This window comes from Netta rufina, assembly GCF_964035555.1.
Source record: "Netta rufina genome assembly, chromosome: 3".
NCBI classification, from domain to species: domain Eukaryota; kingdom Metazoa; phylum Chordata; class Aves; order Anseriformes; family Anatidae; genus Netta; species Netta rufina.
In genome coordinates, this window is record NC_140125.1 from 37,990,965 (window position 1) to 38,017,775 (window position 26,811).

Below are 26,811 nucleotides of genomic sequence, written 5' to 3' on the forward strand. Positions count from 1 at the left end.
CTCACAAACCAGTGACTCCCTCCCTCTTGATAAAGTTGCAGGGATTGGAAGTGATCATTTAGAGGCTTGCACATTTACCGAGTAACACACTAAGGAACCCCTGAACTGGTATGCGTAGCTTTGCGGCACAACCCTGCCCCATCAAAATACCACACTGACAGCAGAGACGAAACACCACCCCTGCCCCTTCTCAGAGCAAAGCCCTCTTATTCAGCCTCACTTTGGGAGAAATCCCCAATTAGGCAGTAGTGCTTCAAGTCCTCTAACACCGATTTGAGCAGTTCTGAACCTAACCCAGACAGTAAGTGCTGCATGCCTGTATTTGCTTACAGACAAGTTACTGCGTCAAGAGGACAGTAATATATATTAACAGACAAAATACAGGTATTCTTAAGGCAAGGTCATTCTAGGAATAGCATAACTCTCAAGAAGGATGAATTCATATCACACTACTGGGGTTCAAAAGTAAATATTTAAAACTCTGACAATGAACAGTTCAAAGGCAGGCATCACAGCTTCATTTTCAAATATTTAAGAGTTTGGACAATCTCTTGAATCACTGTACAGTGCAAAGGATCAGCTTCTATATTAATAAACAGCCTTCATCTTACATCTGCTTTTTATATGTGCGTTTCTGTTTTTGTAATGGTTTCATTTTCACCACCTCCACAGGACAACAGAAGAGTTCTATTGCCTGCTGATTTTATTATTATTATTAATTTAACCTTATCATCTGGTTGTAGTTTTAAACCTAGGGACCTGTATACAGTTGGATACAGCTTAAATATTAATATTTGTCACAAATAATTTTAGTTGATTTGGTGTAAGAGCACATAGGAACTTTCAGTTCAATTTAACCCATCATTTAATTTACATTAAATCAGCACAATTAATTTTGAATCACCATCCTTGGAGATCTTCAAGATACCTGCAGATTTAGAACTCAGTAGCAGGTTTAGTTGTGGCCTTTAGTGCTAGGTTAAAGGTTGGACTAGATGATCTTAGAGGTCTTTCCCAACCTGACTGATTCTATGAAATGCTACATAATGATATACAACCTCCTTGTTCCAACTTAAGGATTTTGCAGACGTTTTCACTTGTTTAATGAAAAAGATTTCAAAATAATAATAATAATAATAATAATAATAATAATAATAATAAGCCTGTGTTCATTAGATGTGCTGTAACTTTACTCAAAACCCAGTTTTCAGAAGAACATCCAGCAGGGCAACCATTGTGCTTTTCTTCAGTTTTGCTGAGGACCATCCACAGAAGAGCTGGTATGCTTTGACTGAAGGCATGGATGTCTGACACTCATTGGCATTTTAAAGCTTTTGGCAGCACAAAGTTTTAAGCAGACTAAAACAAAAAAAAAAAGAAGTCTCAGTTCTCTAACTTGCTCTGCTTCCATGCTGTTAACACTACCAGCCAGCTTCCCAGCTGTCCCCAGTCTTCCAGGAAAAACAAGGCAGTCAAAACTTGAGTGCCTATCACAAAAAATAAACATAGATGATGTGGCTTTGTTTGAAAAAAAGAACCGAAAGAGGAAGCTCTACAAAGCGCCAGGAAACATTACAACGTAAAGAGAAATCGCACTGCTTAGGGTACAGCAGAAGGCTGAGGTGAAGGGAACACGGGAAGCAAGAAACCATGCCCCGTGATGCAATGTCCATAAAGACAAAACCCAACAGAAACCCACTAAACCACCTGCCTGCTGTGGCTGAGGCAGGGGGAGCATGCAGAGGGGCAAGGCGCAGGGCAGGGATGCAGGAGGCTGAGGAGGCCAGGCCCTGCACAAAATGGTGGCTGTGCAGCACCCCTGCTCCAGTCCCACTTCCAGCTGACCCAGAGAGTCACAGAGGCAGGAGGCCCCTGAATTAAAGGAAGGGCATGGGCTAGGAGCAAGCAAAAGACTTTTTAACTTGTTTTACAGGCTGACGATGGACTTCTTTAAATTCCTTGGGGCCGAGCAGTGCTGCTAGGAGATGAGCATCACCCAACATGTCCACACACCCAGTCCCTGCAGCAGGGCAGCATCAGGAGGCTCCATTTCAGCCACAGCCTTAAATCACGATTATGTCAGGAGCTAGATGCTGCTCCACCAGAAGCTTCAGTGCTTCACAGCACTCTAAAATGCAAGCTATTTCAAGTGGTTTGGCCAACAGTTTCTTCCTACAAAAACAAATCCCAGCATCCAGAGGCTGTAAGCTGTGGTGATATCGTGGAATATCCTGAAAAGCTTTAATTTTTGCTGGAAGTTATTTCTACCTTATATTCCATCAAATTAGTCACTGAAATTGTTGTTTTTTTGCCACATTTATCCTCCATCCATCTGAAACCCTTTCAAAACAATGCACTTAGTCTCTGAACACTGTCATAAAAGGCCCTCATCTCTACAAGACAGAGGAGCCCAGCAAGTACTGTGAACCCAACACCTCTAGTTTAGTGTTAAATTATCCCGCTTAGTGCCTCCGGACAGGGCAGCAGAGGAAACACCAATTACTAAGCAATCACTAAGAATAAATTCAAATAATAAATAAAACAGATGAGACCTTCCAAAAACATGTATTGCAGGGACTTGCCTGGGATCATATGCTTGGCAAACAGCAGACCATGAAAGCCACAACAAAATGACTTCTGTGGTCACAAAATCCCCTCCAACACGATGTCATTGGTCACCCCATTGTGAGCATTACTGGGAGGGGTCTGGCTGTCACTGCTAAGAGAGACGGGTGGAAACCAACAGCGAATACAAGATGGCCCTGAACCACAGGTCAGTTTTAACCATAGGAACAGCATGTCTTCCCACAAGGGATCACTCTTTGAACAAGAGCGAGCCAGTCGAATCTAAATCAAGAAAGGCACACAGGTGATTGCAGCAGAGTGGCTGCTGGGTCTAGTCAGTGCCCACTATGGAAGGGTTTGAGCCAAAGCCTGGCCAACAAGGTCTGCCACCTGGCAGAGCATATGATTCCCACCACTCTCAAGGCCTAGAAAGCAGTAACATGGTTCAGCTTACATGTACAAGCTGTTCTTTCAAGCTCTCCCTAAATATCACACTGGAGCCACAGCTAATGGAAACACAGCTACCTACTTACACAGTTATTGTCTAGGTAAATGGACTTCCAGCCTGTCTGTAAGCGACTCTGGTTTTCTACTGCTCCTCAGTCATCTTTGTGGCATACTGTTTCCAGGTATGCTCTGGATCTGTATGGAAGCCTTGTCACCCTAGACATGGATCAACAGGCCAGATTTGCCCTGGCACTTTTACCACTAGCACTTTGATTTGAATTTGGGGATGGGGGAACCGAACACTCTGTATGGAGCGTCTCTGGCTCAGCTGCCACTTCCCCTGCTGGTCTGGCAGAGTCCGAGTCTGCTGATCTGCAGGGTACATCAGATGGCTCATCTATTCATTCCTCGCCAATCCCAAATCCCTTGCTGAGAGTTTTCTTTGAGGCCTGAAAAAAATGCAGAACTCCATTTGTTCAGGAAACGGACCTGACTGAAAACACCAGCACCTGTGGAGTAACAAAAATAAAAAGAAGGGGCAGGATTCATTAATTCCCTATCACTCATCTGCACATGCCAAAGTCACCAGAGTTCAAATGCTGGGCTCATTTGAGCTGAGGAAGGGAGGAGGGGTGCGAAAGGAGAGGGGGCTCTGGTTTCACAGCTGGCAGGCATGGAAGCAACTCCTGAGAAAAAGCTTGCAAGGATTTCAATTCAGGGTTGCCAACGTGACCATTTTGTCCCTTCATTCTTGGCCTTGGCTCCAAAGCTGTCCACAGGGAACGTCCAGCCTAGTCTAACTTATCATCTGATGTCTCTATAGTTTGTCTCACTTCTGTAGTTCCAGCTTGCAAAGCCTTGGCTTGGACGTGACTCCAAAGCCCTCCTTTCCCCATGGGCTTTTGCCACGGGCAGAACAAGGGCAGAAGGCACTCTGCCTCCTGCTGCTTTATCTGGCAGCAGTACACGGGCAACAGCAGTGCTGGGGGCTTGGGAAAGGCAGCCCCAGACCTCTCTGTTGCTCTCTGCTTAAACCCCATCTCCTGAGTGCACCAAGAAGGGGTTAAGACATCAGCACAAGTCAGGCAATAGAGTAAACAGTTTCCTCTAAGCAGGAGGACACAGAGAAGGCTCTGAAAGTCATGCAGCTGTATACCCTGGGAATGAAGAAAAAAACAAAAATATCAGTGAAAGGTACAGACTTGTCAGCTGTGACATTACAGGGACACAAAGAGGAAGAGAATTCACAGATGGCTGCTTTGAGCCCAAAGGACGCAGGCACTACCAGAGGGTGTCCCGGCTGACCCTGCCAGCACCCTCAGCTAACTGCAAACACTGCGAGTTGCTCCGAAGGCTCTGTGGTTTCACGGGCCAGCCACGGGGCCTCATGCATACCAGACAGACAGTGAACAGCCCAGACATCGGGGACATCAGGCTTCCAGAGGAGTGCATGCTCGCACAGGTTCTGCCCGGCAGAGGAAAGCATAGCTGTAACGCATGGGCAGCAAAAGAAAAAATAATTAAACAGCTCACACTTGTTTCAGGTCTCTAGATTTTTAAGATAATTTCTTTATGTTTTTAGAGCCAACCTGAACGTGTTTGATGGTGAGATCAGGTATCTATGGTTAAAAGGATAAATTCTTAACCCAGAATGCCTGTTTGCCAGCCCCAAAACCTACCTTAAAGAGTACAGTTAGCAAAAGGGACTTTTCAGGAGGTATAAAAGCAGAGAGTACCCATCTCTAAGCCACTAAGGGAGACATTCAGTGGAGATCAATAGGTTTGTCTGGGCAGAACCTGGAATATGCACCTTCACTGTGGATCCTTAGAAGGCTGGCCTTGGTGGAGCTTCTCAAAATAGGACAACATGGGATATGCTCACTGCACTAAATCACAAAGGATTTTTCAGTGACACTGAAGGCGCACATCGTTTGTCCTTTACAATGGAAACCTCCAAAGGTGACTTAGAATCGCCCCCCATCATCTCCGCAGCTTGCACTTTGTCCTTCCTTCTAAGCAGGTATATGGCTCCTTTCAGTGCTGGTGATGAGCACCAGGCTTTGACACCCTATTGCATCCCCTTTGTCCACATCCTCATGGCTGCACGTGGCTCAGGATGACACAGAAACCGCTCTGATGTGAGGAGCAATGCAGTTCAGCGAGCAGAACTTTCCATGGACACTTCAATGCACCGATCTTCAGTGTCTCTGTCCACAGGTGCCAGCACAGGAGACTTTTTGAACATCCCCTGTGCAAAAGCAGCAACATGCCAGCCCAGAGCCAGAAGCAGGCCACTATACCTCTGAGCAGGCATCAGCAGAGCACCACCACCCTTAAAGCTGTACTCATGAAGAAATAGGTGGAGAACTGCTGACTTTATGTATGCTACTCCACTGTCTGCATCAAAATCTACTTTCCAAATACTTGGAAATAAATCTTCAATGTAACAGCCTGTAAGCTACATACTGGAGCCTGTATAACACATGCCAGTACTCATGACCACGCACATCAATCATAACACAAAAATAATTCTGTACTTCCTTTTTCCCCAATCATCATGCTTGTGGAATGGTCACATCCTAGGACCAAGAGAGCTCTTTCACCCACCACACTGCAGAAGGGCAAAAGTTCAGACCATCTCATTAAAAGAAGAAAGAGCAGAGTACAAAGGCAGACCTGGATGTCTCAAGGCCAAGTTCATTACGATTCTCTGTGGAGAGAAAGGTTGATCATAAAAGCAAGAATTTATACCACATTTATATGAATAGTTTTGAGGGTCTTAGAGTGATTGAAATGTTTGCATCTGGAAAGCAAATGACCCAGCGTCTCAGCTCAGCACCATTTTATACAGTGGACAAAGCCACACAGAAAAGTCTCAAAGTTGCAGTGGTAGTTACTGCTCCTTTCTACTTCTAACCCTATCAGCTGCCACATCACGAGATAATCAGATTTTTTCAGCTTCTTGTGGTTTACCGTTTCACCCCTCCTCTATGGTCTTTCCATAGGATGTTCAGCGTAACTGCCCATAGCAAAAGAGGCTGCAAAACGCAGACAAGAGAGATTAACACGTGAAGAATACCTTTCTCACATTACTGTAGCAGTCACAGATTTGAGAAGAACATTAGGTATAAAAAGGAGAGATACAAGAATACTAAAAAGATGCCATGCTACAAGTATCTCTCTTTGATCAAAGTATATTCTCTAAGAGCACCACTTCCACTGCTCACAATTCATCATTCCTCTAATGACACTCAGGAAGTAACAGAGCTGGACATGCCACTCAGGGAACAAGAGGAAATTATATTAAGTTGAAAACAACAAGTTAAGAGCTTCATTTTACAGCGCATCAAATTCCGAACCAGAATGAAAATGCATGTACCACTGCCACCATGCTACTTCAGCCAGAGCTCTGAACAAAGCACCGCAGCTTAGGTTTCAAGACTTTCATTAAGGTCCGCTCAGCACAGAGCCTTATCACCTAAGCAGGTACACCACGTTCTTGTGTGAGGCTCGTCTGTCTTTCCTGTACAAACAGCAGCAGCCTTTCCTGAACAAACCCAGCAGCGTTTGCTGACCTGTGGTGGTTTCCCCAGCTGCAAACTCCATCCCCTGTAAGGTAACAAGTACAGACTTAGGGCAGTAAGAAAACCACGCATCTGACTGGCTCTGCTTTAGGGATACTTATACTAGAAACCATACGGATTCCCTAGCATTGGATTTTGGAAAAGGCTTTGTTGAACTGTTCCTCATTTCTTAATTGTGTTACCCCCACGCCCCATCATGCCAGAGCCCATAGGAGTGTCTGACGAGCCTGTGAAGCAACACGCAAGATAGGCAATTTCTGAACTCTCCACAGGTAGGCAGAAGACTTATCTACATTGTCAAAAACAAGCATGCCTACAGCACTCGCAAAGTGACTTGTGAAATAACTCAGGGTTTCATCCTCTGTATAATTGCTCAACCTAGTTTTTCCACGATAAAACTTAAGGTGAAATTATACCTGGCAAGGCTATGGGAGGATTTTAAAACACAGGCATACTTTTAGAAACAAAAATAAATTTTCTGTCCTAGCACAGACATGACCACAGACTTCTCATTTACATTACGTTTCTAACACTCCGGAGAATCCTGAGCTTTGCGAAGTCATTACTATGGAAAGTTTTTTTAAATGAGCAAGCTAAGTCCAACTGAAGATTGAAAAGGATCATTTTCAGTGAGGAAAACCAGAAAACTTGATAGGGGTTATTTCAGTTATCTTAATTTGTGCTGTTTTAATTCACTTGTGGTCCCCAGGACACGTATGTTTTTCAAACCTTGCATTTAGGAACACAACTCTGGAGAAGGGCAGAGAGTTTCAGAGGTGTACCCGCCCTGGTTTAACACTCTTTCCATTTACATGAGAAGTAGATGGCTCCGTTGAGTGCCTCCTCCCGCGAGATGAGCTGTGGACCAATGCCCAAAACTCCCCGCGACATCAACAGGCTTACAGAAAGGCAGAGCAGAGCCCAGCAGCACGGTTCTCATGTCAGCCAACAATAGAGAGGCTATTCAGAGTTAAGGCAGAAAATCGGAGCTCAACCCCAGCCCACGCCAAGGACAGCTGTGTTGCTGACAGCCAGGCTGGCTATTTTATCACACCAAAGCTCTTCTCAAAAAACAGTATTTCTTAGAGTGTTTGCTCTAGTCACACACTTGGCCTCAAAAGCTTAGCCACTGAACGCTAATGGCTGCTGTGGTTTTGCGTCTCAAACATGCTCCAGGTCAAGCTGCCTGCTTTTGGTCTGTGGTAGCAAAAACCGAGCACAACAGCCTGGTGTTATCAGTTAATCTGTGCCATCACAAGACCGCTCTGTTTCTGCCGTGTCCAAACCCACACCACCACCACCTCCCTCCCACTCGCAGGCCCCACCAGGAGATGGCAGGGTGAGCTGCACACCTGCATCACCACCTCTCCAACACCAACGCCAAGATGAGCTGGATGAGGAAAGTGGCCTAACTTCGGGGATATAGGGCTACGCAGTGCCAGGGAAAAATAAGATCTTGCTTTTCCATGTCTTGCTAGCATAACTTTCGTGTAGGGCTTTGAACAAGCCTCTTGCAGGCTGCTTTTGAAGCAGTAGCAGTCCCTGTCACCTTGTGGGTGCTGCCTGGTCACTGGTGTAAGTGCCTACGTTGGTATTCAACACTTAGTTGTGACAGCTGGGGAGGAACAAAGGAAAAGGCCTAACCCATTTCTTCTACTCCTTTCTGTTTCTCAATCTATGTAACAAAGGACAGTGGTCAGAAAGCTGACCCCACCGCCACACACTCTCTGGACAACACCAGGAATTGGCTCCCAAGAGCTGTTTACCCCTCCCAATCTCCTCAATCCCCTCAAGAAGTTAACTGTAAGGCTTCCTCCCTTTCGGAGGTTGTTGCCACAGGCCAGAGATGTATCTTGTCACGCCTGAGGAGAGATCCATTCACCCGCAGCCCAAACACAGCACAGGCAGTTGCAGCATATGGCAGAGCCGCCTGTGAACTCCTTCCCTCCCCAGGCACTGATGAGATATTTGTATCACAATGAGCCACATGCTGAGGGAGGAGCGGGGAGGGAGAGGTATCGGGCCAACAAAGCAGCCACGATGGGACCCAGCCCAGGCACTCCTTCTAGCCCAGCCACACCGAGGACGAGGGAGAGGAGGATAATCCCGCTCTGTTCTAAGACAGCGCTGTAGAGGAGGTCCTGACCTTCGCTGACAGGCAACAGCTATTAACTGGTCTTGCTGAAAAGTATAAACAGGTTGCAGCAAAACTTCTTAATCTGCCAGGCCCTTCAGGCTACTTGGGCTGAATTCAGAGAGAGAGAAGGAGGGAGAGCGCGCCAGCATTCTCCTTCTGCACTGTACTGTGTCAAAACAAGGAACAAAACATCCTTTGGAAAACCTTCTTCAAAAAGGGCCTGTGGCAGGCAACACGCGAGAGACAGCACAGAGACACACCAAGAGGATGGCCACCCTCGGGTATCCAACCCCGAGCCCGTTCTCACCCCACCTCAAACCCCATTTTGACCCGCGGTGTTGCTGCTGCAGTCAGGGTCCATTCACGAGCAGAAATTCTGGCGGCCACTCTCAGATGGAGGCACCTTCTGGTTTTGCTTGTTTTGTTTTTTTTGCTCAGAGGTGATGTGTTCAGGTTCATCTTAGTAAGGAAACACTGCCTGCTCTTCACTTGCTGAGCTAGTGCACCTCTTCCAGTTACCCTAGGATGGCCCAGCACAGGCTCCCTTGGCCCCGTTTGCTCCCTCCAGACCTACACCGGTGGCTGAGGCCTCACATGAGCATCACCAGCATCACCCAGAACATCTCCCTTGGTCACATCCCAAGGACACATGCCAGTGGCGCCCATATGCCCATTTGATCTCTCCCTGGTCTGCAGCCAAAGAAACAGCTCTAGCCTAATACCTTCTTACCAAGCTTTAGAGCTTAGAGAAAAAAGAAAGACAGCAGGGTTGGGAAGGTAGCCAGCAAGGCTGCCAATCTAAACGGTAAGCCACTGGCTTTAACCTTGGGCTCATAATTTACTGCCTCTGGTGCCAGGTGCTATTATTGTCCCTTTGGGAACCTGAACACAAAGAAAAGACACTATAGTTGTTTCTACCCATTCCTATCCTCCTCTCCCTCAGATCTCTCTTCAGTACATTTTCCCAGACTGCAGCCACATCTCATTTCCTTTCCTTTCCTCTGTTGCCTCACCCAAGCTCTCTACCACGCTCCACATCACTCTGACCGATCCAGTCACCACATTCTCTTTCAAGATCCAGAGCAGCACCTCCAGAAACCAGGTTTCAGATGTTTCAACAGATGTTCTTGCCCCTGGCTCATGCTTGGACGCAGCCCAGGTAGCACCTAGGCCCTGTGATAGTCCAGATAGCCATATTCACCAGCATGCTGACTTCCAGGAAGAGGTGGTGAAGTGACATGGCAAGATATCTAAGGAAGAAGAGCTAGATGAATATTTCCAGACAGAAGCACTCCCACACTGGTTTATTCGTCCAGCTCCCTCTCGAACTGTTGCCCCTTTGCACATGTTGCAAAACCAGATCAAAAAAGCACTCAGGCAAAACAAGGAAGGGATTAAGGGAGAACAGCAGCAATGCTTGGCCCTAGAAATGGACAAGCCAACACACTGCCTGGGCTGACACAGTGATGGAAGATGTCCAAGGAGAAATGTGTGATCAGAATGGGAGTCTGCTAGCAGCACACCTGAAACATGAAGGGCCTCGAAGATGATTAGGGAGCTGGAGAGAAGTCCTACGGAGAAAGGTGGAGATAGCTGGGACTGTTTAGCATGGAGACGACTCAGGTAGGATCTTACCAACACCTACAAATTCTGAAGTGTACAAAGGAGATGGAGCCAGGCTCTTCTCAGTGGTGCACAGTGACAGGACAAAAAGCAATGAGTTCAAAATGAAACATGGGTGAACATCAGAAAGCATTTATGAGGGTGACAAAGCACTGAAACAGGTTAACCAGAGAGGTCGTTCAGTCTTCCTGGGAGATATTCCAAAGCTGTCTGGACATGGTCCTGGACAACTGGCTCTAGGTGGCCCTGCTGGAGCAGGGAAGTTGGACAAGAGACCTCCGGAGGTCTCTTCATGATGAAAGCTTCAGAGTAGGGCTGGGTTAGCCTACCTGGCTTGCCCCTGGCATTTAGAAGCAGCCACCATGGCAGCTGGTGAACTTCAGCCTTACCATCAGTGAAGTGAAGACATCACTCACCTCCTTCGGGAAAGGAAAGAAAACTATTACCTTCTCCAGGAAGCAGCTAGGCTAAACTCTACCTGAGTTACTCTCTACTCTGATTCATCCAGCCCTGGCAGCACACTGGCACTTCCATTACAGCGTGTTTTTACAGGGATTAGATAGAATTAACCATCCAGAGCACACTTGGGGATGCACAGCAAGTGACAAAGATATCTGCTGCCTGGCAGAGGCACAGTCACCTCCTCCAGGCAGGGTGGGGTTCCCCATGCCTTCCCCTTGCCTCCCAGAGCAGGGTGTTCTCAGCAGGCACCCTTCCTTCCTTCCCTTCTGTAGGCATTGGACTGCAGATGCCTTCATCAGCAAAGCAGACGTCAGCTGGGGGGCACTGAGCCAAAGCATCCTTACAACAGACGTCAACACAGCAGAGAACATCTCCTCGCCTCCTTCAAACAGGCGCAGGACGAGGCACCCCCGCTGTGCCCGCTGCCCGTTGTGGTACACATCCCCAGTCCCAGAGACGCCTGCCACAGCACTACACCCTAGAACAGGCTGATGCTTTTTTTTTTTTGTCCGCAGACCTTCCCGTGCTGGGATGGCCTTGCAGCACAGCATTTGTTTCACAGGCTACTTCCTCACCAAATACTGGCAGGGGTGAGACGGACAGGGGCTTTGGTGCTGTAGGAATGGCTGCTGCTGAGCATTTTGGGGAGTAAAAAGTAAAAGCAAACTTGCAGGAGGTTACCAGAAGCTAGATTTCTCACCCTGTAATGGCGCAAGCTGTTTCTGCAACAGTTTCCTTACCACGTTGCTTCAGCAGAGACGAAAGCATCAGCAGTGCCAGCAGTGGGTTTTCCGGCATCCCCCGAGCGCAGAGAGGGGAGCTCAGGAGAGCGAACAGATGATAACAATTTGCAGTAACTGACAAGGGCTGGATTCAAACGGGAGGCCAAGAGGTGAAAAGGACTCACGAGCTCACACGTTCCCTGTCTGGAAGCTATTTGTCAAGTCCCCGAGAGGCAGGCAAGGGCAAAGCCCAGCTGTGCTAAGGAGCTGAAATTTCACCCTGGATGCGTTACCAGCCCGAAGCCCAAGTACCAGGGCTCACATGCTGCTCCTTGCTCTCCCTGGTGGGATGACAGCCCGCAGCCTGCTTTCCTGCAGCCTCTGTGTGACCAGTATCACGCTGAAAGCAAGCTTTTGGTGCTGGTCACCCTGCCAGGCCCAGTCCAACCAAAATGCTGATGTTCAAGCACCCAGCAGAAGGACTGTTGGGCTTGGTATTACAGCTAAGCCCTGATCAGAGCTCACACTGCCCCAGGCCACCGGACACAGCCAAGACAAAGTTTCCATCACCCATCAAGCACTGAAACTGTTCACCTACCAGAAGAGTACAGCGTCTGCAGTGACAAATCCATGTGCTAGTACAGGGTATGTTCTCTTCTGTGCTGGCCCTTTTCATCCTAGGGTCTCAAAGCATTTTAAACGATGCATTAAGCCTCCATTAGACAATGGATGCTTGATATTATCTACTCACACATGCAGTTAAATCATAACAGAAGAGTTTCACTTGCTCAGGGCTACTTAATCCTTTCCTAGCATAACGCACCCAGGTATGCAGACTCTGCTTTGTATTTTAAAGCGATGTTTTCCCTACCAGCACCCTGCCCACGGAGAAATGAGGACAACTTCGGTTTCTCTTCCTGCCAACCCAAAGCTGCCCTCCTTAGATTATGATCTCCCCTCCCTGCGCACGCTGCACCGAGATCTATTTTCACCTGCTTGGAAAGTCAAAGGAGCTCCAGCAAGCCATGCTAAATGGCACAGGAGGAGAGGCCCTTTGCTTCCTTTCTATCCCCTCACCCAGCATGTCAAGAACAATTAATCTCATCCCCTGGAACAAGCTCAGCAGCTCCAAGTAGCCTTTGCCATACCCTGGACCTCCTCACACCTCTGCCCACCCCCGTGCACCCTGGTGCCTCCACCTCAGGCCTTGAAGGATTTCCCTGCTCTCCTCGACCCCGTGAATCAGCACTGCCCGAAATAAGCCAGATCTGCCCACGTTAGCAGGGTGCCAGTCTCCCTGGGACACACACGGCCTTCATTAAACAGCAAGTGGCTGGCAGCAGGGCCTGCGTGTAATGAGGTTGCCATCCAAGGACCACGACCAAGGGGCAGCTGGGAGAGGGCATTCACTGCAGCACCACGGGTGTCCGCACGAGCCAGGGCGTTTCAGCCCAATTAAGGGAAAGAAAAAAAGGCTCCTAAGCTAATTTTCCAGTCCTTTGGAGAAGTGAAGAAAAGCACGCATTGAATTCCCCTCGCTCGGCCTCAGTAGGGAAGAGGCTGAGCGGCCAGCTGACCAGCCAGGGTGGGAAACAAGCCTGGCAATTGCCCTCATGCAGCCCCAGCACGTGCACAAAAGTATCTCCTCATCTGAGAGCTTACTTGCTTCTAAAACTCATTCATCTCGCCTGATACCGTGTAATCTGCCAGCTCCACGGAGCCACAGGAATGCAAAGTAAGGCTCAGGGAGGAGAGCAGCGACCACATCTGCTGCTCAGGAAGGTCTCTATCTGATCAATGTTATCAGCTGTATTCTTGTGGGCAAGCACATGAGACAGCAAGGATACAAATCACAAAGCACAGCCTGATGCTCGGGGCCCAGATGGAGCCTCAGAGCAGTCCGTTAGTGTTATCGTTGCTCATTTGCATTGTTTTCATGACTAAAAGCCACATGCTGCCCAGGCAGCTCAGAAGAGGCATTTTTGTCGGAGCACGAAGACAGACCATGAAAGAAACGTCCTGCTCCTGCTTCACAGGTGGGGAGTAGAGATACTGAGCAAGACTTGCCCAGTTTCACAGAAGGGTTCTGTGGCAGAACTCAAAACCAAAAACAGATTTCACATCCCTGTCTTGAGAAGCAAGTCAGCAGAAGTCTGAATCTACAACGCTTCTCTCATTATTTTCACAGCAAAAACAAGCACAGGTGGCAAGCAAAGACATGCAGTGAATGAGACTTTGTATTTCTTCCTTGATCTAGAATCATAAAGCCTCAGGATCACACCAGCTGAAAATTAATCAATTTTAAAAGATAAAACCAATACAAATAATCAGACTGTTACCAAATTCAGGCTGCATCTCACTTTACGTGGGTTCTCCCATGGGTTCTCCATTTTTTTCTCCCCCCCCAAAAAAAAAGTACATTTCTAACACCAAAAGCCATTAGCTTAATATCCTTTATTTAAAACAGGGATTCCACATCCTAGAAGTGGAAATGACATCTACAATAAAAATGCTATTAAAGAGAGAAAGACTAGATTTTAACTTCTTTCAGAAAAAAAAAAAAAAAAAAAGCAAAACATTGCTACAATTAACTCAGAATCACAGAGGTTAGACAACAAACCAGAGAGCGAGTCATCCTTACAAGGTTTCCCAGAAAAACCACAACGGTTTGGAAGGATTATTCAAGTCAGCCTCTAACCTGCTCAGTTTGCCCTTGCCAGCACACTCCCAAAGACACTGCCGAAGGGGACGAAGGGCAGAGCAGGTAGATGCTATGCCCAGCATCCAAGTCAGAGAAAGCACCTGGGCAGAAAGAAAAACTTCTCCATTTACTCACACGCACTCTGAAAAACAGGCTGGGCACAGGCTCTTCAGCTTCTTTGTCTCCTCTCGTTAGAATGAGGGCCTAATTAAAGTCTGTCAGTATCTGTGGCAGATCTGGGTGATGTGAAATGCAAGACTGGGCCTTTTCAATGTTCTGGGAGCAGAGACTTGGCAAGAAGGTATGAGAGGGCGATGAGGAAAACTGCACTGAAAACAGAATTGTGTGGTGTGTATTCACAGTGTGCATGCTGCCAGCAGGACTGAGAACAGGCAGCTACGTAACGAGGGAACGCAGGGGTCTTATAGACCTTGGGAAAGCAATACCTAGCCCTTTCTTTTTAAGTGGGTCCATCTTAAAGGAGGCACCCTTAATGGTGGTAAAACTAGTACATCCAACCAAAGGCAGCAAAATTCCTCCCTAATGAGAGGAAACTGAGCTGAAAATAACTGTCTTTAAATTACTGCAGTTTACCAGGGGCAGCAGATGTTTGCAGCTACTCTTCCAAGCTGATGCTCTACCAGTGCAAGAAGGAAAACTAATAATGAAGAGCAAGCTGCAATACTAACTCTGCAGCAACACCTCCCGAAAGAGCAGCACCAGATGAGCACTGCCCAGGCCAGCCCACCCCCCTGTACCAGGCATGCCCTGTGTACCTCCCTCAGCAGAGCGTGTTAGGAACATTAGGAATGAAATCCGCATTTACTTTCACCACTCAGGTATTTCTTTACACAGATTGCCCCTGAGCAATTAGTTCATTTTGGAGTTAAGTGGTACAGGTCAGCTCATGGCAGCAAAAGTAACCTGCCCAAAGCAATCTCCAGTGATTTTGGTCCTGTGTCACACGATAAGCTGGACACTATGGGTGCTGCACTCCTAATGAGTAGCAAGAGGACAGCTCAGCTGTAGCAAGAGCACCAATTACACCTCTGAAGCCATGAACACAAGAAGCAATCCTCTGAATTTACTGAACCCTGCCTCCGTAACGCTTTTCCATCTTCGCTTCTCTCAAGCGATGCTGCTTTCCTCCTGTCAAGCTCTGCCTTACCTGCTGCATTTTTTCCAGGTCAAGACTGGGCCTGCGGACCTTATCCCCGTATCCCTGCCGATGTCTCTTACACGGCATGACTTGCTCAAGGCCCGCCCCAACGCTCGTGAAGATTAAAGGTCTAGAGGCCGTGCTCCGCACCAGGGGCTGGAGTCTTTTGGGAGGGGAGGCACTGAACAGCACGGGGCTGGGGCTGGCATGCAGCCCATCAGCCTGCTCCGCCACCGGCCGGAAGGACATGGCGCACAAGTTCTTCACTTCTTCGTCGCTGGAGGAGGTGTTGTTGCTGTCACTGCAGCAGGCGAGCCTGCTGACCTGGGACCACTTTCTCTTCTCAGCAGCAAACTCCCGGTTGATGCGCTCCAGCTCCTCCTCTGAGCTGTGGCGGTCCAGGCTGGCATGGAAGAGGGCCCGCACCTTGCAGCATGGGTTCTCCTGGTTCTGGAGCTGGTTGGTGGCCAGAGGGGTCAAGGTACAGTTCCGTCTTCTCTCTGGTGGGAAGAAGAGAGAGGGCAATGACAGAGTGTATCTGCATCCCATGGCGTGAACCAGGCCTGACTTCTCCTGACCCATTTTCTTTACTTCCTTCCAAGCAAGCTTCTGCGCTGTTTTCCACATTTTCTTCCACATAAGAAGTGTCCCTGCTGAATGCTCCCCCCCCTGAAAGTTTCCAGATCTTTGTTAAATTACTTTAAGTAAGGCAGAGGAAGCATGTAAGTTGTATTACTACCAGCAGCACTCACGTAGCTCAAATTGGAGAGATCTGGTTTCTGGAGACAAAAGTCCTCTTCTTATTACAAAGCTTGACATACAAAAGAGCCTGCCTTCAGCCATAACCTGGGATTGCTTTACCTGTTCTGCTCAACTCTTTCTGGAGTAAGTACGTTAAGCAGGACTTTGAATTTTGACAGGACATGCCCTACGGGTCAGGAATCTGACTTCTCCTGCCCTTGCATAAGACCCACCTGAACTTGTGATAAACTGTGATAAAACTCACAGCACGTACAAGCAGCAAAAACGTAGCATAACTCAGCAGGTACGTTTACTACAGATTTCATCCACAGCTCTAATCTGCTTCATACCATGTCTGAAACCTCCCTTCTGTCAAAGATCCCCAGCTAGATTCAACAACAGAGCTACCCAATACCCGTGGTACAGGAGGGAGGAAGGGCGCTAATTAGACAAGCGAGTCCAGGGGAATGGGGAAAAGGTCAAGACCAGAACTGACAAGGAAGATGAAGCTTTGAACGAAGATGATGCAGATACACAAGCATGCAACAGAAAATACATTTGTACTCCCAGCTCTGCTGGTGACCTGACTGGAGAGCTTGATTGCCCCGTATCTGCAGTACTGGTGGCTTAACATGTGGTTAATGATCTCTCTCTCTGGTAGGAAAAGTGTGACTGCAGCGTCTGATTCCATCAGCTTCTCCCTGAGAAGTCCTAAAAACTTCAAGGTGCCTGACTTAATGTATCTGGTTGGGGTACAGTGGGGACTGTGAAGGAGGTACTTGCAAGAACCCAAGCAAAAAGCAAAATGCACTTCAGCTGTAGCATCCCAGGACCCTCCTATCTTGTCCCTTTACCTCTGTCGATCTGAACAAGTTCCTGGTTCTCTCCCTCAGAGTCGTCGCTGTCCTCATCACTTGGGGGGTAGGAGATCTAGGGGGCAAGGAGAAAGAAAAGGCTTCATTGTGAACACTCAGCATCGCCCTGCTGCTGCCCGATCCACTTCCCCCTCCTGCCCCTCTCGTATCCTGCAGGCGTCCCCCCACCTAACCGCACGCACCCAGCCACAGCACCTCCCTGCGTGCACATCCTCATCTCCCAACCTCAAGCTCCCATCACATCCTCTTACTGGCAGCAACACCAAACACGCAGCCTACCGCTGTTTCCACCTCGCCGCACCACCAACTCTTTCCCAAGCACAACGAACGCGCCCTGCTCCCGGCTCCCCAGATACCCAGCTCATAACCACCACGGCCTACCACATCCACATCACGTGGGCAACCGAATCTCCAAACCCCCCTCGGAAGAAAATAAAAAGACATCCTGTCACCAGCACTATCATCGTGCAAGGCACCCATATGGATGCGGCATGTTAACTCTTGCCATCTCATCTATGCACCCACATTTCCCCCTTGAAGACGCACACGTAACCCACCAAAGAACAGACATCTTGCTTTCCTACAGCATGACTGAAGGATGTCATAGAAATAAAAGTGTGTGACCAACATTATGCTCTCCCTGCTACCATCAGTTCTTACAGTCCCAATGAACGCCATTAAATATTTGCTCCAAGAGAAATGGCACCTCGTGGATGTTGTCTGTCAGGGATTTTCAGAAACATTTGCGTTGGGTCAGCCAATGGCCATGAGCACGCCACTTACTGCATACCCAAATACCGCTTACTCTAAACACTTCCTACCAGTAACTCAACTCAGTAGCTACCTCTCGAGAAGGGCTGAGAGACCTGAATGTAAGTTTTTGCAGATTGGATCAGAAACTCAGCAGGAGATGGCTCTACATAGAGGAAACCCTACCTACCTTGTTCCTCAAGTGACTTTTGTTCTGCTGCATGCAGCATACCTGGAAGTTATTACACCAGACCCAACCTCTGAGCTACGCAGCTCACTGTGTGGCTCTGGCAGTGCCAAAACCAAGTGAGTTGAAGGAAAATGCAATACTTCAGAAGAAGCATTTACAAGAGACAGTTCTGGAATAACATGATCACTGCAAGATGAGCTTTATTATCCCCTACGCCTTTTTATCCAGAAAAACAACAAACATCCCCATTATTCTTAACTTGCAAGACTCGGACAAAGCTATTTGCCCACAACAATATCCAGTAGCAATAGGTTTCAAAAGAGTACACACTGTGCTTCCATTTTAAATGTGTTTGATGTGCTGTACTTGACTTTTATAGAAGGTGAGGCAGCAAGCAACCATCACACTGATAGGGACCCATTTCCTCTCCACCACTGTTCCTAGGGAAACATCCTTGGAGTGCTTCACCCCCCAGACACCCAAAAGAGCAGCTATGCTTACCTGGGTGCCTGTGACTGATGTACAGCCGATGCAGAGAAATAGCAGGAACAGCAGAAGAACACTGACTGACACTAAATTGGGCACCATGAAGTCAACCCACCTACTTTGTCACCATCCTCCAGGGTTGTTTTTTGTTAAACCCCTGAAGAAGTCTGTTGCCACTTTTGTTTTTTTTTTAAGAGCTACCTTACACCCTTCCACATTTACATTGCCCTTTAAGAAGCCAGAAAATATTTTCCCACCTTGCTGGTCTTTAAGTGACTTTTCAAGTTGTCAAATCACAAATGGGTGATTTATGAATTACCCCCATTTCTATTATTCTTGAAGTCAACACAGGGGTGGTTTTTCTTCTGCAACTACAATTTTCTTGTCTGTACTCACACACGTGTTATTTAACAAATGCAGCTGGTGCTGAGGAGCACTGCCAAACTAACAGACCTGTAGCTGTCCCCAGAACAGGTATAATACCCTGTCTGTGCCGTGGTAGCTCACGGGGCAGCTGACACTGAGGTGCCACAGTGCTGGCTACTGGACAGTGGCCTCATCTTCAGTGCAAAAGCTCAGGCTCCGACTCTAGCTTGAAAGGTACTGACCTCAGTTTGTGGCTTGCTTCCACGTGAAAACAAAACAACAAGAGCAGCATTTGGACACCGCAGGATTTTCAGGGAGGTTTAAGGTCTCTACATGGGAAACCTCCCAGCTCTGGGTTTTGCACTGTGTAAATGCCGACACACGGCGTGGCATTGCTCCCCAGAAAGAGGCAGTGACACCTGGCACGTGCAGGTCAGAGAGCTACTGCACAGCGTCGCTGGCTTGAAAGAATTAAAATAGGAGCTGGATTTAAGTCAACGATTGATGTTTTGAAGGTCTGTGTGTCTGCCGGTCCTGGGCTTCCAAAACACCCAATCTTTTCCGTACAAGTGCAATGCAGCTGGCCCCTTCCCGTACAAGTGCAATTTAGCTGGCCCCGATCTCATCATGGATAATTAGTCTTCGCCAAGTTCTCCCCAGTCACACAGGCAGCCCAAAACTAAATCCCTCTGAATTGCCTTGGGAAGAGAAACCCTCTTACAAACAAGAAGAAACCAAGTCTGTGGATTTGGTCTCACCATATACAGCGAAGAAATTAAGGTGGTAGGACAATACAAAAGGCTGCACGGAAAAAGGGGGCTCCCACAAGCTTGCTAATCAACCTCTTGAGGGTAGCCATGGAAAAAAGCAAGCCACAGTTGGTTACCAGAGTGGGTGCTTATGAGCAACATATCAAGTGCTTCTCAGAAGCAATGCAATTAGAGGCATCTATTCAGCCACTCCTCCTGGCACCCACCTTTTCTCGCAGAAGAACATCACACCTATAGCACATTTCTCATGGCACTCAGACTTCTTTCCTTATTCCTACTGGTTTATTATACCCTTGTGCTGGAATACCCATTGGTTTTCATTATACACATCACAGGTAACTGCAAAAGAGCCCTAAAATCCAGCAGCTGTGGAGCTTATGCATGAATGAAATAAAAAGATGACAAGACTCAGAAGTCACACTGCCTCTGATGTCCCATGACCTGCGCTGCCTTTCCAAAGTCCTCTCACTTCTGATTCTGTGTGGGTTACATGCATGCAAATACCCTCCTGCTTCGTCCTTGCATCCTCCAACCAGAAATACCATCCTCCCCACAAGTCTTTTAGCAAGGCTTCCTATTTTAGCATTGTTAAGTTACCCTTTCATTAGAAAATCTTTCCACAAGTTACATCCTGGCTTTGGGAAATGAAGTCTTCCAGCCTCCACAAGCTCCCACGTATGAGATCCGAGCTCCCACGTTCCAAGCCTAACAGGGAACCCCTCTGTTCGTAGCAGACAAACACGAATGTCACCAAGTTCAAATTGGACACACAAAACTCTTCGCCATCACATGCCACACAGGCAAAGATTAAAGGAAGAGCAAGAAAAGACTGGACATTTGTACAGATAGCAAAAAAATGCAGGAACTATAAAAGGTACAGAGAGCCAAAGATCGATGCTCTGACAAGTTGGAGATAAATGGTCTCTCTGTTATTCTTCCTAGGTTTTGACAGCAAAACTTTTGTCTCTTCAGAAGTACTCCAGTAAACACAGGGGTGCTGTGTTATGGCCTCCAGCTTGCCTGGAAAGCTCTCCATCCTGGGTTAGCCACAGCTGTACTTCTGTCCTGGACAGCACAGCCTTGTTTGCCGCACTGACTCAGAACGCTGGGATCAAAGAAAAGAACTTGATCTTCACGTCAGAGATCCCACTAGATCACAATTTGTTCGCAGCACTGTTTAGATTGGAAGGGACCTCTTGAAATCCTCTAATTCAGCCCCGATCACGCTGGATCAGCAAGAGCAGGCTGCCCACGACCGTACCCAGCACGCTCTGTACTTCAACGCCCACAATTGAAGAGCAGAAAATCGCCAATTCACATGGACATCTGAGTGTTTACAAGCCACGGCACAAAATGAGCCAAGAAACAAGCGTGGGTGCCCATCCACCCTCCAGTCTTCCTTCTGGAAATGTGTCGAATCTGAAGTTCAGCCTCCTGCCAACGAGGATCTCAGCCTTACGGCCGGGTCCTTCACTGAGGTTACTGCCCCGTGCACTTGGTATCACACCAACCCCCAGTGTGCAGAGATGGGCTCATGTGGCGTAGCCAGACGGTATTTAAGGAGAAATGAGCGTAAAGCTTGTAATTTAGAGGGAGATTTAACATAAAAGACAAACAAGCAGGCGTAAGGAGCAGCTAGAGACAGAAAAATCTTTGTCTCCTCCACATTACTGCTTGTCAGATGAGTAATGGTAACTAGCTGCAGCCAGAATCGCCCCGGCCCTAAAAGGCCCGGTCAGCCTTAGGGCTGAAATCCTGTTGTATTTGTACAGTAAAGAAAACATCCTGTTAAACTGCAGTTCCTCCTGGGCTTTGCTTAAGGAAGAGGAATTAACTCGCTGTCATACGATCAGACGTAATTCCATGAGGATAATCTAGGAGCTCCCAAAAGGAAAGGCACTCTCACTTCCAAGGTGGAACCAACCTTTCCCACCAGGATGGGCTGCACCATCCCAAACCACACCAGCGGGGCGGTGTGGCACAGCGGAGGCTGCAGCACAAAGAGCAGGCAAGACAAACACACAGCTCGCTGCTCGCAACCTGAAGGGCTGGAAGCCTGCAGACGAGCATCCATGAGCAGGGCAGCACACCTCGGGGCACACGGAGTGAGTGTAGAAGGGTTTGCCCAGCCATTTCTGTGAGCAAGGGTCCGGATGGGACAATATTTGGGCAAGGATGTTTTCTTGCTGCTGGGGAAGACGGAGAAGCTCTTCCCTGTGCTGACTGCAGCCTGTTCTGACACAAAAATCCTGCTCTTCCATGACCAAGGGCTTTCCCTCCACCAGCCAAAGCAGCAGCTGGGTTCCCCTCCTTGCAGCATGAATCACAGAGGCACGCAGGCTGGAGGCCATCCTTCCCAATCCCTCCCTGGGAGGAGGCAGGGAGTTCACCTCGGGGGAGGCCAATGCTGCTTGTGCTACCGCACACGAGGCCGCTTGCTGCACAGGTTCGTTCCCTGGAGCACCCCAGGGAAGCTCTGCAGCGAAGCCAAGCCCCATCCACGCACCCTGCCAAGAGACCTTGCTGAGTTGGTCTCAGTCACCGGCTCCTGGCACAGCAGCAGAAAGGGATGATGAGCTCAAAGACTACTTCTGCTCTGGGGAACCAGTTTCCATTTCTTCACACTTCGGCTTGAAGAAATGAAGCCAGCACTCAGTACTCACTCACCTTCTCCCCACCACACTACCTACAGAGCAGCTGCCACAGACACAGCCGTCCCACTCGAATTTAGTTAAAAACATTTTACTAAACATCCCCGCTGTTATTTTTCCACGTCAACAATTGCAGCAGTTGCCATGGGACGCTGCCTGATCTTGAATTGAGGGAGGTGCCATCCTTCCAGTTACAGCACGGGAGAAACTCTGAATTAGAGGGTGGGAAAACGAGACTAGGAGATGCTGGAAGGCAGTTACAAGCCAGGGAACAACACGAGGAAGAGGGAAGGAGTGAGTCAAACAGACCTTCAAAATTAACATCTAACTTGCTTTATCTTCCAAGCTCTCCTTTAATTTTTATTTCTGAGATACTCAGCATTACAAGGACCGCTTAATGCCAGCAAACCAAGCTGCAATGCTTCCTCTCTCCTAAAGGAAAGCAGTGGAGTTAGAGATTAGGGGAAAGGCACAGCTCAGCCTTCAAACATCCACAAGTGAAATATGACTGCCCTAACTGCATGTGGATTTTACAGCTGGGGTCCTTCAACAGCTGGGTTTCCAACCATAACAGCCTGGCTTTGGAAAATCCTTCTAGCAATCTTTTTTCTATTACTATTATTTTCCTTTTTAATTTTTCTATAATAGCTCTGCCTCCAAACTTCTTCAGCCATTTCCTAGCAAATGGCTGGGATTCAGACCCAGGGTTCCTTACCCTTGAGCGCCGTCCTGCCTGACAGAGCAGCTGGTGGGACACAGCACTTCCCAATGCCATATTTTCCAGGCCTGTCCCACACCAAAGGCAGCAAAGCCATCCCTGTTTCTGCAGGAAAGCTGTGAGCACAGTCAGATATTGCCTCCTGCCTAGAGCCTGCTTCACCTTCAGTGGTTTCCCAGATGTGAGGGAGGGAGGCAGAGTCACTCCAGAGACCGCAGGTTGCAAATAGAGGAGTTTTTATTCTGAATGCTTACCTTATACAGACACCAGCAGGTGTGGGGACAGAGCGATTGGTAACTCTCAGGAGGCAAGTGGGGAGAATAATTAACCACCGAACATGGGAACCGAGCTTCTGTTCTCTCAAACAACGACTGAACTTGATTTCCAGAAGAACAGGCTGAAGTGGGGTTACCCGGATTTTAAGGGACGAAAATGCAGGGCTTACACAGCTCATGCCAGGCCCTGCACTGCCTCAGCTGCCCCACATCAGCTCTCATACAGCTGTCAGCACCTGCAACATCCACTTCTGAACCTCCCCCTCTGCTTCCCAGCACTAAGCTGAGGTCATTTTGCAGGGGATGGCTAAAGACAACAACCTCGGGGGCTTTCACAGACCAGCAGCAAGTCCCAGTGCTCCACCATGGCCCCGGAGAAGCAGAGCACAGAGCACCAAAGAGCACACGGTGTGTGAAGCCGTGGGCTCCATAAGTCACCAGGAACAGCACACGTCTGATGCTCCGTGGTCACAGGGAGCTGAATTCAGCCAACGTCTCCAGTTGGGCCCTGCTGGTTCACAACAGATCGGGGTCGGGTCTTACACACATGGATCAGGTGAACCGCAGCGATAGCCTTTTCCATCAGCTCTTGGCAACTCCACATCCACCACGGGGACGTTTCCAGAAGCTCTTCCTGAATAGTGTCAGAGCAGCACAACCAAGATGACCCTTTTAAGTTCCACTCAAGATAAGCCTCCAAGAGTCAGTATGTGCAAAGAGACTAGAACAAGCCCAGATCCACCCAGCGGAGGCCACCAACACAGACACCACTGATATACGCACATGCTGCTCCCACCAGCAGAACCTGCGTGGTGAGAGGACACAAAAAGGATTGCTGGCAATTAAAAATACTTTTAAAAGCCCCCTAGGCAGAAAACAAAAAGTACCCAAAACACCCCAAATCTTATAGAACTCCTAAATCATATCCAAGCTTCAAGGATTCTCCTGGAGGACTAGGATCCACCTGCTACCTTTCGCACACCACGCACGGAGACAGCATTTCACACGCATAGTTCAGAATGGGACTAGCAAAGCAAGCAATGCCAAAATCAAGTGTCAGGAGCACGTGGCAGAAAGCAGCAGCAACCTCCAGCACAGCCGTGCTGCAGGGACCCCCTAGCAGGAAGGTCAGCTCCCGACAGCTCCCAGCACCGAGCCCCAGCACTGCCCTGGCTCCCATCCCACGGGAGCGGTGTAATTCAGCAGTGTTGACACCACAGAGCACAGCAGCCAGAAAGACAAGGAGGAGCCTGAAGGATTAAAGACTGCAGCTCCACCTTCATTAGGTTAGGGGCCTCCCCCACCCTGCAGGACCACAGGGTGACTTAGCTCCATCCGCGATTTCCAGCCCATTTGCTGCTGGACCTCCACTCCACGCATGGACCGACAGCAAGACGACGTATTGTGGGCTGACAGCTCCCTGGGACATGAGGGGAGGACAGGAGCTGGCACAAACACCACATCTGGTAACAGTTTTTCCATTCCCTCAAGACCCGGAGAGGGCAACTGCAATTGCCATGAGATACTTCGCTAGCTGAGGGGAGGCTGCTTGTGTTGGGAGACCTCGCTTGACATTCACCTCTGCTCAGCCATAAAGCACTGCGTTAGCCAGATTTGCAAACACAAGGAACAATGCCTTACAGTCAGGCTGGAAAATGCATTTGGAGCACACAAGACGTTTCAGGCTTCTCGGCCTCTAGAAATCCCACATTAACCCTTCTGAGTGCACGCAGACACAAGTTGTTTCATCTCCGTGGATTTACACCAGGCTTGCTCTGTTTCACCACAGAGCAGGCCAGTAACATAGGACCATCCCTCAAGATCCAACTGGTCAAATGTCTTTAAAGGAAGGTGCAGGACAATGCAAAATTTTTCCCTGTGTGTACCAGATCCGTTCCCGATAGGCATGAAGGGATTCCCAGTGGTTCCCACTTGGGATGATCTGGCCAAAGGTGGTGGTCTCTTCATCCAGCACATGGAAGGCTGGGCTACAGATGAGTGGCACAAATACAGGATTTTATTGTTTACTCTTCCGATGTATGAGCCAGAAGGTACAAAATTGCATCAATAAGCAGCAGCTTCAAAACAAATATCAGGTTATCCTTCAGCAACACGTAGTGTTGCAAAATGCCAGTCAAGGGTTTGCCAAGAACTGTGATCTGTCAGAGCCAGAATAAAGCAGTTCCTACGAAAAACACTATATGTACATGCACACAGGAGCAGTTGACTTTTAAGCCTCTAAATTATGTCACTTCATACGTTCTACACCAAATACCGCTGCTCTCCCCTGTTAATTACCCTTTGGCCACACAACTTTCTTCATTTCTTCTGAAGAACCAACTCTTTGGAATGAAATAAATAAATAAAACGTACACAAACAGGCTGGCTGCAGACAACTGTCTGGAACAACCATTTGGCTTTGTGCACAATAACTGGGTAACAGGACATGGGAAGATTACTTTGTATTTTTCCCAGCTTATATCTAGACACCCTCTCAGCTAAGAGGAGCAGCGAGCTGACCACTGGTCAGCTTTCCTCACGCAGGAAATTCCCCTTTCAATCAAAGGCAGTTTTCTTCTCATCATACCCATGCAGAACACGGCAGATTATAACCTCTGAGGGTAACCTCCAAGAAGTAAGCACATTGGTTTAAAACAAATACAAAGCACCTGCATTAGAGAAACAGCATGACCCCATTAGGAAGAAGTAGGGTAAGACCCATTTCTGAACAAAAGGAGAGGAGGGGCCCTTATGCCATTAGCAACTTGAGTTCCGGGCTCTCCTTGAAACTAGGGGCTCAAAAACCAGGCTTGTAGCCCAGTCAAACTGATTAATCAGCTACCCAGGGCCAATCAATACAGTTTGTTCTCTGGAAATGTCAGAAACCAAGGCCTGTCTATTCTCACTGGGGATATGCATGAATGCTGGGGTACTTGGGTGTACTTTATCCAGGTATCTTAGGCCCTTTCAGAAGTCTAAATTCAGATAAGGACCATCTGCCTTGCAGCCAGGCAACAAGCCTCATCCGTGCCAAAAATGGGGGCCATTACTAATTAAAACCTTCTTACAGCTCTTTGGCTCATGCACTGGTTACTCTTTTCCTCAGAGGTGTTTCTAGCTCTGACCCCAGTCATCTTAGTCCCATATGAAGGCAGCTTGCTGAGGAACACAAGCCACAGCCCTGCAGTCCACCAAGCCTGGAGGACACCTCCCCTTGGAAGATGCATTCCAGCGGAGAACAGGCGTCGATCCCTGTTCCCAGCACTGCATCCCAAACCTGGGCATACTGAAGGGGTTTTGCAGCAGGACTCTGCTTCTACAGCAAGCCTGGATGGTGGCTGGCTGCCCACCAGGAGCTTTCTCTGTGCCCACAGTATTTCACTCCCCATCAGGCTATCAAGGCCAGACTGGAGAGGCTACGATGTGAGCTCCTCACATGCCGTACCCACACCAGGCAAGGGGACTGTGGGGCAACAGTCCCATTCTGCCAGGCCACCTCAAAGCAGGTAAGAGGTCACCACGGGTCTGGGAAGCACGAAGAACACAGCGAGAGGGCAGAGAAATGCCCAGAGGCACCCTGAGCTGTCCA

General features: G+C 48.4%; 1 protein-coding gene across 2 annotated transcripts in view; it reads right to left on the reverse strand.

The window, feature by feature from the left end:
• Positions 1-26,811, reverse strand: part of LOC311207710 (uncharacterized protein) — a 50,734-nt gene that overhangs the window by 18,105 nt on the left and 5,818 nt on the right. For both annotated transcript variants that reach the window (XM_084283915.1, XM_084283914.1), the window contains exons 2-3: positions 16,996-17,071; positions 15,410-15,900 (exon numbers count right to left, since the gene is read on the reverse strand). In XM_084283915.1, the coding sequence (XP_084140041.1) occupies positions 15,410-15,900; positions 16,996-17,071 (567 nt within the window). The remainder of the gene's footprint in view (positions 1-15,409; positions 15,901-16,995; positions 17,072-26,811) is intronic.